This window comes from Cyanistes caeruleus, chromosome 3 (genome assembly GCF_971803275.1).
Source record: "Cyanistes caeruleus chromosome 3, bCyaCae1.hap1.1, whole genome shotgun sequence".
NCBI lineage: Eukaryota > Metazoa > Chordata > Aves > Passeriformes > Paridae > Cyanistes > Cyanistes caeruleus.
This window is the reverse complement of record NC_141703.1, coordinates 78,899,103-78,911,192: the sequence shown is the minus strand read 5'-3', so window position 1 is coordinate 78,911,192 and position 12,090 is coordinate 78,899,103. Positions and strand designations below refer to the sequence as shown.

The following is a 12,090-nucleotide window of genomic DNA, read 5'->3' as shown; positions in this document are numbered from 1 at the left end:
TTCCATTAGCAACAAAGCAACAGTAATTTTAAAATTGCTCCAAGGTAGTGTTACTGCTAACGATAAAAGCCACCAGCTGATTTTAATTAGATTTTACCTTTCCTCTTTTCTTAGCAATGGGATGCCCATACCTTGAGTGTATTGCTTTCTAGTTGGTCAGGACAGTTAATCATTTCCTTTTACAAAAGGACTAATATGCAGGAAAGCTCTGATTAATATCATGAAGCAAAATAAGAATATTTAAGACTACTTTTATTAATGGTTTACAACATTAAACTCACTATGACAAGATTACAGCCTTTTATAAAAGAGAGTTAAGCTTTTTTTATGCTGGCATTGAACTGAATAAAAGGAATTTAATGTCAGTCAGCAGGGGTCTGCCTTCTTTGAAGTCACATTCAGGCTCAAGTCAGTGGACAGATTCTGATATCCTTGGATTGTATTCAGATCTGGCCAGCAGTACACATCAACACTCTGTGTAACCCTTTTTATGAGAAATGTGTGTTTATATGACACAACAGATTAAATAATGTGTCCTCTGGTGATTATCCCAGACTGCCATAGAAATCAGTGGGAAAACTGCTCAGTTTTGTGATCAAAAAGGGTGGTTCTCTATCAACAGAAAATATCTGTATTTGATACATAAATTTAGTGTTCTGTGTGATTCAAAATCCTTTCATAATTATAATGCCTATCTGACTAATTTTCTGGAAATCCTATTCATTACAACTTGCTTTTTTTGGCACAGTCACAGCTAGCACAAATGGTGACTCTTAACAAGAAAGATTTGCTCAGCCTGACTCAACTGACTTAGTTTTAGTATTAAATAGAAACCAGTCTATCTTGTCACTGGTAACTAATGAAGAAGGCACAGATTATGGCCTGTGACCTCTTTCCTGCTTTTTGATGTAGAAAGAAGGTATGGAATGGACGTTAGACTTTTTTGATTGGTTTTAAGCTCAACTTCAAGTTCAGACCTTCTCTTGTTATTTTGACCAAAAGGTCCCTGAGAACTGACAGAATTATGACAACAGAAGCAACATCAGAGACAGTAATTGCCTGACAACAGAGTCAACACAAATAAATTCAGCTTTGGATTATTTTATTTTTTTTTTTAATACTTACTTATGCAATCATTCAGTGGAAGTACTAGAGGGGAAGGTTTAAGAACCTGGTCTTTCCATTCAGCTTGTATAGATCCTGTGACACATGTCAGAACCCTGATTAATTTGTAATTTGTAAGGAAATGTACATTAGCATGTTTGACATTCTTGTGTGTTATGAGAAAGAATAAGCATTTCCTTAATAGTTTTACAGCACTTTTAAACATGAGCAACATGGAAAGTAGTTCTCAGCTGGAATTCTTGCATGGAGACCATAGGAGAAAGCTTAATATGGTGGGCAAAGGGCTAGTAGTGGGTTAGCTGCAATTACAGTTCAGCCAGTGGAGCATCCTGGTGCTTTTCAATATATCCTCACTCAGTTTCTGTAGCACATGAGTTTGGTATGACTGTAGTGCTCTATCCTTAATTATTAAATGTGCAGTTACGTTTTTACAGGCCAAACTGGGCACAGAGAACTGGGAGGTTGGCTTTACTGGCTTTGGCTAGGGTAGAATTAATTTTATGAGTAGAATCTGCTATTGAGCTATGATTTGGATTTGTGATGTCACAGGAATGTTTTGTTACTGCTGAGCAGAGCTTGCACAGGGTCAAGGCCTTTTCTGATCCTCATGCATCCCAGCAGTGTGGAGGGTGGGGGTGCACAAGGAGTTGGGAGGAGACAGCTGGGGTAGCTGATCCCAACTGACCACAGGGACATTCCACTCCATGTGGCAGCATGATCAGCATATAAAAGCTGAGGGAAGAAGGAGGAAGGGGAAATGTTCAGAGTTAATGGCATTCATCTTCCCACATAATTGTCAGGATGACAAAGCCCTGCTTTCCTGGAGGTATCTGAACACCTGCCATAAATTCTATTTTCTTTTGCTTATACACAGAACTTTTGCTTTAACCATTAAACTGTCCTTGTCTCAACCCATGAGTTTTCTTACTTTTACCCTTCAGTTTCTCCTCCCATTTTCACTGGGGAGGAAATGAGCAAGCAGCTGTATAGGGCAAGCGGAGTAAAGTCATAGCATTGGTTTAAAAGATTTTACTGTCTAGTCTGCCAGAAGGTTTGGATCAGACTCACACAAAGGTGATTGAAGGTGTTTTCTTTATTGACCAGGCAGGAGACTATAGCATTTCAGATAAAAGAGTAAATAACTGTTGGAAACATGAATGACTGTGCCAGCCTTAGTTATTCTGTATGTCCTTCCCTTCCCATCCCTTCCCTTCCCCGCTCCTGAGGATGGTGTGGAGCAAAACTTTCCCAACCTGTTTTTGTCACCAGGCAATTTAATGATGTGGAAGAGCAACACTGCCAGGTTCAGTGCCAGTGTTATGGCATGGAAAAAATCTCTTCTGTTTTATCCCCTGCACACCTTTCGCCAGATTTCACTCTTGGATACATTTGATCTATTTGTACTGCTTATCTTCCAACTGTTCCTCAAATGACCTCTTGTTAGGACTATTTAATACTAATGTGTCTTCCTGTGTCGTGTAAACTTCTTTAAAAATGAGAATTTTAATAAGCACAAGAATGGCGCAGCTGTATGATAAAGCTTTCATTAGAGGATTCCTTAATAGATCCCACTTCCAGTCCTTGATTGCATAATCAACAGCTAATGAAATTGTCTTGGTAACAAGAGCTACGGTGTATTACATCCTCTCCCGAGACTAAGTGGAAAGACAATTGTACCAGCCCGAGAGGACTATTGATTGTTCACAGTTTGAATTTGATTACCCTTACGGGGAACTGAACAAGAGATCATCTTCAGCTCTGCTAAATGGATTTTTTTTTCCCCACTGAAAGTTATCGGTTCACTTTCATACAGGGCATTTGTGGGGCAATAAACACAGAAAGTGTAATTTCATTACAGATTTCCTGAGTCTGCAAGTTGGGAAGCACCAACAGCTGTGAAAGAAATGATGGCTGCTTAGTGATATGTCTCTGTGTTTAAACCAGGTGGGAGCTCTGAAGGGAGACACAGCTCATTGTGTGTTGCTTGTCTTATTGCAGGAGGGAATCCCAAAGGGAAATTTGCTCTGGGACTGGTTCAGAATGAGTGGAAAGTTTATGTTAAAAGGCCTCTGGATCGGGAAGAGCAAGACATTTATTATCTGAACATCACGGCCACAGATGGCCTCTTTGTGACCCAAGCTGCTGTGGAAGTGACTGTCACTGATGTCAATGATAATAATCCAGTTTGTGAACAGGTGAGTTAACACCACCCATGGCAACCAGCTGCTGTGTTGAGAGCAATGCTTTCCCTACGGGTGTCTCTTGCTCTTTGCAAGTACTCAAAGTATTCATAGGCACTGCTGATTTTCATTCTTAGTTGAAGAATCTGCAGTGATCTGGGAGAGAGGCAGGATAAAGCATTCCTGTGAAGCCAAGAGTGAAGGATAATAATCTCCTAAAGCTTGCAAAGGAGTCTGGTGCACGGTGCCCTTGTTTGGCTTTACTGCAGATGATGCATTGTGAGGTGGCATTGGGCAGCTACTCCTCCTCTGCAAAAAAAGAGTGTGCTCTTCCTTCGCAACCTATGTGGAAATGTCATCAGTCTAGTTTAACTCCTGCTTTCCTCAACTTTCAAGATACCAGACATCCAGTGGAAAAGGCAGAGGAATGTAGCTTGCTGTCCTGTTGTTGGGAATGTATGCAATGTGGCCTGACCACAGCTTTCAGAGTGTTAGCTGTCTTGTATTCTGTGAAAAGGCAATCCAGGGAACTGATGTTAGTGCAATGGAAAGGTCTGTGTGAAAGAAAAGACATGATAAAACCCAGAGTTCCTGAATGGTACTACTCACAGAAAATATGTATAAATATATATATATATATGTGTATGTGTGTGTGTATGTGTGTATGCATATACTCATGTAATTCCCATCATTACATTATCACTCACTGACGATTACTGTCATTGCAAGAATTACTCTATCACTCTGGGGAATCACAATCTGTATTTCCCTCAAGACTGCAGGATGAGGTGATAAAAACAATTGTTTCTGTTTGCACACTCATCAAGATTTTCATTTCATAGGTGTCAATTGAATAAACAGAAGATACAAAATGGTATTGCATTAAGCACCTAAGATAAGCCTTATTCGCAGTCATAATTTGACGTTGTTTCTGTGACACCTGAAAGCTTAACTGTGACTCGAATTTCTAGGAACGTGTTGTGTAAAGGAAAATTGTTTCTTGTATAGAAAGATGCATTACAAATAGTTTTTTAAAAAAGGTTTTTCCAAGACTGTAAAATACTGCTACAGCATAGCTTACATCTTTTTTTGACTCTAGGTTGCATATACCGCGTTGTTTCCTGAAGACATTCCACCAAACAAAGTAATTCTCAAAATCAGCGCCAAAGATGCTGACATCGGGTCCAATGGTGAAATTCGCTATTCTCTTTATGGTTCGGGGAACAATAAATTTCTCTTAGATCCAGAAAATGGTAAGAAAGCAACCAAATGTTTCTGAATAGCCTTAACCCCTCTACATCTGGGTACTGATTTCCTTAATTAGAGTTAGGTTACACATGGCTATCAGCCAGTTGTTCCAGTTCTGGTAGATGTGGGTGATCATTTGAATGGTGGTGACAGGAGGGAGAAAGAGGGACATCTCTGTTGGCCAGGTTGGATGCTATAACCAGAACAGTGGATATTGATCCTTTTGTTTCCCTGTACACTTCAAGTTAGATCAGAGGTTTATCATAGAACCACAGAATATTTTGGGCTGGAAGAGAACTTTGAAGGTCATCTAGGCCAAACCCCTTGCCATATGCAGAGTCATCTTCAAATAGATCATGTTGATCAGAGACCCATCCAGTTAAGGTTCCTAGGGCTACCTGTGCCACTGTTTCACCACCCTAATTCTAAAAAATGTCTTCACTTATATCTAGTCAAAATCTACCCTCTTTTAGTTTAAAACAGTCACCCTTTGTCATATCACAGCAGGTACTGCTTAAAAGGACATGTTTCTGTTTGAAGGAGTTTATAAATCCTTGGAGTGACAGAAAGACTGACTTGGAAAAACATGGAGGTGTTCATATGGGTAAAGCTGTAGGCAGCTGTTGCCTACCATGTCACCATGAACGGCTTGTCATCCCTGCACTCATATTGGCACCTCACTTTTGTGGGTAAAGAGGAAGGGGAAGTGGCACTGCTGTGAGTTTTTAATCTGTTCATTGGAATAAGCAGTGTTGATTTGGTTTTCTCTTTCCTATTCCTGTGAAACACGTGGTTTTGAGACACTTAGGCTGTCTAGAATTAGTGATGTTGCTACAATAATAATGATAGCTGCTGCTTTTAAATAATTTCAGGTGAGCTGAAATCTTTGGCCCCTCTCGACCGAGAGAAAATCCCTGCATACAACTTGGTTGCCCGAGCCACTGATGGTGGTGGCAGGTTTTGCCAGTCAGAAATCCATCTTATTTTAGAAGATGTTAATGATAACCCACCAGTGTTTTCATCTGACCACTACACTGCTTGTGTCTATGAGAACACAGCCACTAAAGCTTTGTTAACAAGAGTCCAAGCAACTGATCCTGATGTTGGTAAGTGGATAACATTGCAAAAAATAAATGTTTATGAAAATTCTGTGAAATTCTTGTGGAATTACAATGTAGATTTGCTTTTCTGTTGCTAATTATTTCCATTTTTCTCCTCCTCCTTCTTTTTTATCCTCCCCACTTCTTTCTCTTCTCTTTCTTTACATCAAAATGCTTGTGTCTGATCTTGACACAATGGTGTTACAAACAGAAAAGCATTGCAGCAGCCACAGGAGCATGTAGTCTTCTCTTGATCAGCAATAGCTCTGTTTAGGGGGTAAATATCATTTTGGGGCTAAATTGCAACTTTTTTCCTTCAGTGGTCTCACCTCTTTTTTTGAGCCATGATTTTGAATACCCGTGCCTCTGTTTATGCAAATAATATAGTTACATGCCACAGGGACCTATACCTGATTAATCACAGCTTTTCTAGAGTTTTAGACTGAAATAGCTCCCATTTGTTCCAGCTGGTTACTTTAGCATAAAGCTATTGTACACTGTGAATATACATTATAAATGTTCTGGTTATTTAACTGCACATTCTTTGAAAATGTAATAGTTTATTATATGAGGACCTTAGCCTTGAAATGTGGGCCCAATTATGAATACTTAAAGGGGAGTATTTTTGCATAATACAGTGGTAAATCCTACTGAATATTAGAAAAAAAAATTGGTCGTTCACTTGAGTTGAAATAAATAACTTTGTTTGTTGTTTTTTTTCTTCCTGTGTTTTTGGAGGTGTTTTGTAGAAACTATGGCCTGAGTAGTTTCATGCAAAATCACGCAGATCTTTCATTCAATGAAAAAAAAATACTTTTTTTTCTGAGTGCATTCTGTAAGTCTCAGTTTTTTGCAAGACTGATAGTTTAGATATACAGGAATTCATAAAGGAGCAGCAAACATTCATTAATGTATCTATGAAGAGCTGCAGTATATGCCATGGTTGAAAACTCACAATTAAAATTATGATCCTCTCCTGCAGTGAAGAGCCAATTACTGGAGGTAAACTACTGAACCATCTGAAGAGACAGTGTTGTTACTTTCCACTGTTGTATTAATTACCATTTTTTCTTGTTCGTGTGGTGACATTCAAGGAGAGAGGGGACACAATTAGAATTAAAAGTTGTCAATAAAAGTTCTTGCTAGCACCAACTTTACATAATTAGATGGTTAACAATAAAAAAAAACAAAACACAAACCATGAGCTAGTTGCTGTACCTCCCTTCTGAAACTAGGGAAGTTAAAGGGAGGGCTGGATATGATGAATGAGAAGGGGCTATGTACTTCTTAATGCTTAGACCTGAAAACCAAACCATACAGTGTATCATAACTAAAGGACTAAAAAGTCCCTAAAACTGGATTTTGTTCTAATTACTGTTCCGTTAGCCCCTATTAAAATCACTGATTCCCTGTTGCTAGATAATGAATGAGTTCAGGTAGTGTAATGTTCCCATGAGAGAAAAAATGTGTTATTGATATTCCTCTAAGACTTTTTGAAGTGTTATCCTGAAAACATCAGTGGAGGAGGCAGTAATCATCGTAAAAATAAATTTTTAACATTCAGGAAACATCTTGTGATCATTCTTAGAATTTGCCTCCTCTGCTTTGGGCTTGAAGGGCTGTGTAGTGTAAGGACAGGAGTATGAATATTGAAGCCATTGAGAGAAAACTTGAGAGAAGTCCCTTTGTGGTCCACAACTAAACACAATTTAACAAAATCCTGAGAATACTGAGTGAATCCTGAGTGTTCAGACATTGTTAAATAATTAACACAATTTCCAGTTAAAAGAAAAATAGTGTTATATCTGCCTTGTGCCTTTGATATCTGTTGAAGTTCCTGATCGCATAATATCCTGTGAAATTCTAGGACTGGACCATAAATTGCTGTTTAATGTATTTATAATTTGGATACATACTTAGAGACTAGCTGTATCAGCTGGACACACTGAGGGAGAATTGTGATCCTTCTTCAAAGTGTTCAACAGAAGAAAACAGTTTTAACTGTTTAGTAGCACACAAGTTCATTTTCTATAACCTCTACATACAGCTGGGGATCTTAAATTACATGATCTCATGAAAGAGAGAATATACAGAAGTCTATTTGTTAGGATGTTTTAGTAGTTTTAATTGAAAACAATTCTTTCTCCTATAGTGCTGCAATTGGAAATTTTTAGTATTTCCACAATATGGTATTTGCTACTTACTCACCACCAGCAGATTTGGAAATGTTCAAACTAAGAAATTAAAGTGAAATACTGGGTCTGCATTTCTTAGAGAGTTTCACAGAAAGCAGTGAATTTTTCACCTCCCACTGTCTCCAAAGCAAAGTGCCAAATTACTCCATTTTATTCAAATTAAGGCACAAGGAGAGTGGAATGTATGCTGAGGTATAATTACCTGAACAAACCCATCACACAGCTGCTGTATCAGCCTGTTTCAAAGGAATTAGGGTCATACTAGGGCAGCAACTCTTGAAGAAAGCTACATGGGACATTGTGGCAAGTATGATCTTAAAAAATTGATAACCTTTAGAAAAAATATGGAGCCCAGAGCAGAGGCACAGGCACATACTCATTTCCAGTGCTGCTCATGTGTTCTGCATGCACAGTGTTGTGGCCTCGCTCACACAGTACAAGAACAAATGACAGCATCATCCAAGCTCAGCAGTGCTTTAAGAGATGGTTAAATCCTGCCTCACTTGAAGATGCTGTGTTTTGTGAATGACCTCCGTGCTCAGGCCTGTTTCCATGATGATTGATGGTGTAGTCTACCACAGGCAGGAGTACTTAACTGTACTAAAAATGAACAGTGCATTATCCATCCTTCTGCAGTCTTCTTCATCACCACTGGGGCATCAGCCATCCACATCTGTAGTCAGTTTAGTGATTTCACTGACCAACTGATTTTTTTCTGGGTTTATGATGAAAATGAGATTCTAGTTTTGCTCAGAATGGGAATAGCCTTGTCAGGCAGTTCTGTCTTGCCTGCCACTACTGCCTTCCAGCCTCTCTCTCCATTACCTGATGTTTAAAGCTGTGGCAGATCATCCCTGTTCCCTGCACAACCAGGCAGTACAGATGGACTGGGCCATCTCTGAGCCAGCACCTTGCATGCAGCCAACATGCAGGAAAACACAGGCATGTAGGTAAAAACTTGTCAGGAGTGTCTTTTATTTGGTTGCAGAGTTCATTGCAGTGTGCAGACTGCCCTGCTCTGTGCTCAGCTGCCCCTCACCCCCACAGCCCTTCCCCAGCCCAGGGCCCATACCACAGGAGATGTGGTAACATGCAAGCTGCTGGGAGCTATTGGTATTGATTGTTTGGTTTGGGAAGGCAAATCTAGGAGCTTCTCAGAGTCACTGATGAGACTGATCTGCTGCTCCATTGACTAGCTGGCATCTTGTCCAACCCCCCTGCTCAAGCAGGGACATCTACAGCAGGTTATCTAGGACTCAGTCCAGATGGCTTTTGGCTACCTCCAAGGACAGAGAGTGCTGTCCTCCAAGGATTGAGTACTCTGCAGCATGAGCACCCTAGAGGTCCTCTGGGAATAACCAGAGACGTGCATTGTGGATACAGACAAAAGTGTAATATCCTCACCATGGTCTGTTGTACATGAAAAAAAGTGTAGTTTCAGGAATTACCCTCCCATGTCTTACAGCAGATTTAATAGCATTGAGTAATGAAACCTAGAAAAACAACACTCAGTGTGCTACCTTATTCAAAGCTTTATTAATTAAATTCATTTTATTTTAATTTATTAATATAATACCTTATATTTTCTCACTTTTGTGCATAGGTTGCCCAGAGTTTCAGATGTGTCCCAGCTTCTGCAGGGCTTGTAGCCTCATGAGCAGGATGGTCTAAGGTTTATTCACCAGTTCTGAAAAAAAAAACATCCAGCTAGTTTTGGGGTCAGCAGACTTGGATGATGAGCCTGGATTTACGTTCTTTGTTTCTAGTATTTGAAGCTTTGGTACTTAGGTGGCTGTGAGAGAAAACATGGGTGTTGAAAATCTAATTCAGGAAGCCAGAATAAGGTTTGTGACCCTCCCACAGATATGTTTATACAGCCAGGTTATATGGGTTAATTGTAGTTGAATTTGATTTTAGTCTTTAAGCAGTTTTATAGAGTTAAATATTATTTAGACCAGGATTTATGAGAAGGATTCTGCTGTCAGCTGATTAGTGCATTTGTGTTTAATCTGGAGAGTTTAAATCAATCAAGTTTCTAATCAGTCTGATTCTTGGTGTGGGGAGCTAATTATTCATCTTTTCACACAAAGTGGAAGAGCTGCAGAAAACAGAAAAGACTCAGCCCTTCTGGGGGAAGTTGTTTGACGTTCTTAGTAGGAGACATCAGCTTCCTAAACCCAAACTTCTCCAACAAGAATTGATAGGGGAACTGGAAAGCTGGGGGAAGGAGTGCCATATTCTTTCAGGTTCTGATGAAAAATTTTATGTTGGATTTCAAAGAAACCTGTGTCAAAAATTATATTTTTCCTGCAAGGTTTGACCTCGCTGATTTTGATCTTTCAATAAAGACCTGCTTTGTCAAAAAAAGCTGAAACCCAGACCTTTACCATATGTGCTCCTAAGGCACCTGCACAGGAAATAATAAATTTCTTTACTAGGGAAGAATGGTAGTATGACTTCTCCTTCAGGTTTCAACCAGTCCATTTTTTTGTGTGTACCTACCTTCAAGAGATTGGGGATGCAAGCAAAGTTTTATCTTCTTTTTCTTCCTGTCCTCTCTTTGTGTCAATGAGAAAAAAAGAAGAAATTACTAAAACAATAAAAATGAAGTATCTCTCAGAAATAGCCACCAAGGGCTATAGACAGTTCTGTGAGATTTATCACTGGTTTTGAGAAAGTGGCATCAGGATGCTGGTGAGCCCAGCATGGAAAAAAGTCACATAGGCTGTTCAGTGGGTCACCACTTTCAAGAATACATGCAGGGAGCTAGAGTACAGACATCATCCTCATCAGTGATGGGCTTTGGTCTTCAAGGCATTAGGGCAACTGGGCCTGTTGCAGTCACAGCTGCCTCACAGCTGGGCTTGGGGAAGTGAAAAGTGTTGCTGCGTGAGATTGCAGGACTGTCAGAGAGAAGTGTAAGACAGTCACAGCTTGATTGGAGAGCAGCTCTCTGAATTATGTGTAATGGTCATTAACAAAATAATAGAAATGCTGAAGCAGATACTGATTTTCACAAAACTAGTACACAGCAAACCTCTGCTTTGTGTGTTTGTTAATAGGCATGTCCCTTAGAACAGACCTAGAAACTTTGGGAGCACTCAGCATCTGAAAAAGATGAAAGTGAGGATCAAAACATGAATAAAAAGAATAACAGATAATAGGACAGAAGATTTATTAAAACTGGACAGCTAATAAGTAGTTAACTTTGGCAATGAGGCCAGCTAGATGGCACTCCTGGGTATTTTCTAAGTTTTTGTAAAATAAATATTACAAGATACTTTACAGAGGATGACTCATTCTCTTTAAAATATGCATGGTGTTTCCTTTATCTTCATCCACATTGTTGCCTCACACACTTTTAAAATAATACCCGGGTTAGGGCTCTAATGCAGGAGATGAGAGAGACATGAATTATTAATTCCTTTTACTCTAGCAATCCAAAACAGGATTGCATAAGTTAAGAGGTATAGTTGAAGTAGGGAGGCCTGTCCACTGTCACTGAAGCTGTTTCAGAAAGAATTCAAAAATCAGCCTTGGAAGTTAAAACCAACAAACCAATCAACCAAAAGACAAAGCAAAAGAAAAAAAAAGGAAAAACTAACCAACCAAAAAAACAGAATACAAAACAAAAGGCAGGAGTGAACACGGCTGTATAGCCTGGTTGCTGATTTGGTTCCTTAGGCCCTGTTCCTTAGAGCTTATTCAATGAATAGTAATAGTCCATGATGATGTACCCTTGTGCTCCTTCTTCCTGGAAAGGTATCCTTACTATTAGACTTCTGTGCAGTCTTCCATAAGGAAGTGGAAGGTCAATGCCCCACATTCCCCATTTGTCTGGCCAGTCCTACAGACACGTGCAGGTCCAGATTCACTCAATAAGCTGCTCAGGAGAAAACCCAGATTTTTACCTCCTAGTAAAGGGAAAAGCACTAATAGGAATGCAGAGGTAAAGCACACTGGATCCCTGAAAAATTGCCAAATAAAAAAATTGTCAGGCTCTTAGGAGTTCCGACTTGACTTATTGTTAGGAGGTAAATAAACAAGGTATTCGGGGATTTTGAAAGCCTCTTTCAAAGCATTCAGTATGACCCTGTTGAATCCCTCAGAGGGCCATCTTTTTAAAGCTTCAGGGATAGTCAGGGGAATGCAGTAACCCTCCTTGCATTAAAATAATGGGATGTGTGCATCAAGATGACTAAAAGCTAGTCTGTGTTCAGGAACTGGAAGTCATCAAACCAA

The 12,090-nt window shown here is 39.5% G+C and overlaps 1 protein-coding gene across 1 annotated transcript in view; it reads left to right on the top strand.

Annotated features, from left to right (window-relative positions):
- FAT3 (FAT atypical cadherin 3) overlaps positions 1–12,090 on the top strand; it is a 394,564-nt gene that overhangs the window by 324,886 nt on the left and 57,588 nt on the right. Inside the window, exons 11-13 of the mRNA XM_086882161.1 lie at positions 3,124–3,320; positions 4,405–4,558; positions 5,426–5,659. Of these exons, the coding sequence (XP_086738287.1) occupies positions 3,124–3,320; positions 4,405–4,558; positions 5,426–5,659 (585 nt within the window). The remainder of the gene's footprint in view (positions 1–3,123; positions 3,321–4,404; positions 4,559–5,425; positions 5,660–12,090) is intronic.